Below are 2,634 nucleotides of genomic sequence, written 5' to 3'. Positions count from 1 at the left end.
AAAGCAAGCTATAGATTTAATGCAATCCCCATTAAGATACCAACAGCATATCACAGACCTAGAACAAACTCTCCAAAAATTCACATGGAATAAAAAAAGACCCCGAACAGCCACAGTAATCCTAAGAAAGAGCAAAGTTTGAGGGATCACAATACCAGATATTGATCTATATTACAAAGTCACTGTTCTCAAAATTGCCTGGTACTGACATAAGAACAGACATATAGACCAGTGGAACAGAACAAAGAACCGAGAAATCGACCCAAGCCATTATGCTCAATTAATATTTGACAAAGGAGGCAAGAACATACAATGGAGTCAAGTCAGTCTCTTCAATAAATGGTGTTGGGAAAATTGGACAGATACATAAAAAAAAAAAATGAAACTAGACCACCAACTTACACCATACACAAAAATAAACTCAAAATGGATAAAGGACTTAAATGTAAGACAGGAAACCATAAAAACCTTAGAGGATTCCACAAGCAGCAAAATACCAGGCAGCAAAATATCTCGTAGCAATATCTTTACCCATACACCTCTTAGGACAGTGATGGTGAACCTATGGTGAGGCGGTAGTGGTAAGAGATCAACCAAAAGATTTGTATGCACATATATGAGCATAACCAATGGACACAGACAGTAGAAGGGTGAGGGCATGTGCTGGGTGGGCAGGGGAGAGGTTAATGGGGGGGGGGGGCGGAAAAGAAAACTTATGTAATACTCAAACAATAAAGAATTTAAATAAATAAAATAAAAAATACTTAAATTAGTTCACAAAGAAGAAAGGTCTTCAAGTTTTTCATTCATTTGTCCCCAAAGAGTTCCCCCCCAAATTAGAACCCAGTACACAGAAGAGAAAAATAACACCATATTTGTTCAAGCACAGAGCATATGTTCTTCACTTATATTAGCTTATTTTATACATATCTCACAGAGATGTATAAATATATAAATATGCATATCTATATACACACATCAGAAAAAAAGTAAGTCATGAACCCATCTTTTCAGTTATCTTTGTAAAAGTCAATAAAATAATGCCAGCAACAGCATTATCAAATAACCAGGTGATGATGACTGCTCTAATTAGACTCTAACAAACCAAATATGCATTTATCTCAACACATCCATCTTTCTTGCCCTCAACATTCCTTAGATTATTATAAGGTAAAAAGTATGGGTAGGAATTAACGCCAAATAATTTCTCTTAAAAAATTTAATGATCTCTGAATATAGTTCCAATCACTGAACAGATAACCTTCCTTTAAAACACAGTTCAACAGTCTAATACAATTAATTTAAAAAAATTTTTTTAAGTTTTCTAAACAGAATTTCTCATCTACTTCATAAATACTTTTGTCTAAAGAACAATCTGTTAACACATGCAGTTTAAATCATTAACTACACAGCACCAAATCATTAGTATAATCAGCATGTAAATTTCATGGAGTCACTGAATGAGTTCTCTTAGGCATTTTATACAACATCCAGTACAAGGATGCTCATTAAACATTTATGATGTTTAGTAATAAAAATAATGTGCCAAAACAAAAGTATTTACTACACCACTTGGCTGTCATGTATAATATAAACCACTGATCAGTATCTGCTTCTCCGAGAGCAATTATAAGAAACCAAAACCAAAACAAGCCCCATTCAAATCAAAAAGTCTGTCTCCTGTGTCCAAGAATACTGTTTCATTTTTATGTCAGAAACTGTCAGACAGCATGCAACATGCAGACTGTTGGGGTATTTAACCTAAGTAGTTATGCACCATTAACAAAGCACAAAGCCTAAAATATTTCATGCATATTTTTAGAAATATTTTTCCTTACCTTTCCCATTTTGCCATGTAGTATACCAAGATAAAGTAAGGAATGAAGTGATAAATGCTAAAACGGTGGCTACAGTTCCATTTCGGAGCCTCATCTCATTTCACCATCACACTGGTTCATACATTTACGAAGTCAACTGAATCCAGTACTCCTGGCTCTGGGCCAATGAAAACAATCAATAAGAGAGGCTCATTTCAGATGTGCTGCAGAATAAGTTTGACAGCAACACCAGTCACTCCTGCTATTCAGAATTGTCTTCACAGTCTTCATAGGTTGATGTCTCAGGTTTTCTTCCTATCCAAGAGGAAAACAGGAAGGAAAAACTTGTTGAGTAATGCAAAATATTGGTTTCTTCATTTATTGGTCACCATTACAAATGGACTTTTGGCAGGGCTAAACTGTGTATGTGAAGATTATTCCCACACCTAAACCACTCATTCATATACTAGAATTATAGGCTTCTTTTCTTCAGGGGAAAAAAGCATCAAACTATTCCCTCCTTGTTGGTTTGGTTTTGTCTGTGAAAAGAAAGTTATGATTACTTATTTAAGAAGGGAAGTTGTGGGTTCATTAAATATACAATAAGCCAGATTCCATGCTGAGAACTCTAATGATCACACAATGGTTCCTGAGTAACATAATCTTCACTATCCTCAGTTTTCCTACACCACAATAGCTGTTCTAAAAAAACATTAAGTAAAGTGACAGACTACAACATCAAAAAACCTGGGTCCTAGATCTGGCTCCATCATTATTTCACAGGAAGGTATGTCCCTTATATAGGCCTTACCCTTTC

General features: G+C 35.1%; 1 protein-coding gene across 5 annotated transcripts in view; it reads right to left on the bottom strand.

Annotated features, from left to right (window-relative positions):
- Positions 1 to 2,156, bottom strand: part of MGAT4A (mannosyl (alpha-1,3-)-glycoprotein beta-1,4-N-acetylglucosaminyltransferase, isozyme A) — a 121,003-nt gene extending 118,847 nt beyond the window's left edge. For 2 of the 5 annotated variants that reach the window (XM_006773042.2, XM_015570032.1), the window contains exon 1: positions 1,839 to 2,154. In XM_006773042.2, coding sequence (XP_006773105.1) covers positions 1,839 to 1,932 — 94 coding nt within the window. In that variant the 5' untranslated portion in view covers positions 1,933 to 2,154. Of the gene's footprint in view, positions 1 to 1,838 lie in introns of all 5 variants that reach the window. The other 3 variants (XM_015570034.1, XM_015570033.1, XM_015570035.1) reach the window with 3 other exon arrangements.
- Positions 2,157 to 2,634: the final 478 nt, after the last annotated feature.

Source organism: Myotis davidii, unplaced genomic scaffold, assembly GCF_000327345.1.
Source record: "Myotis davidii unplaced genomic scaffold, ASM32734v1 scaffold1065, whole genome shotgun sequence".
Classification (NCBI taxonomy): domain Eukaryota; kingdom Metazoa; phylum Chordata; class Mammalia; order Chiroptera; family Vespertilionidae; genus Myotis; species Myotis davidii.
This window is presented reverse-complemented; position numbering and strand designations above follow the sequence as displayed.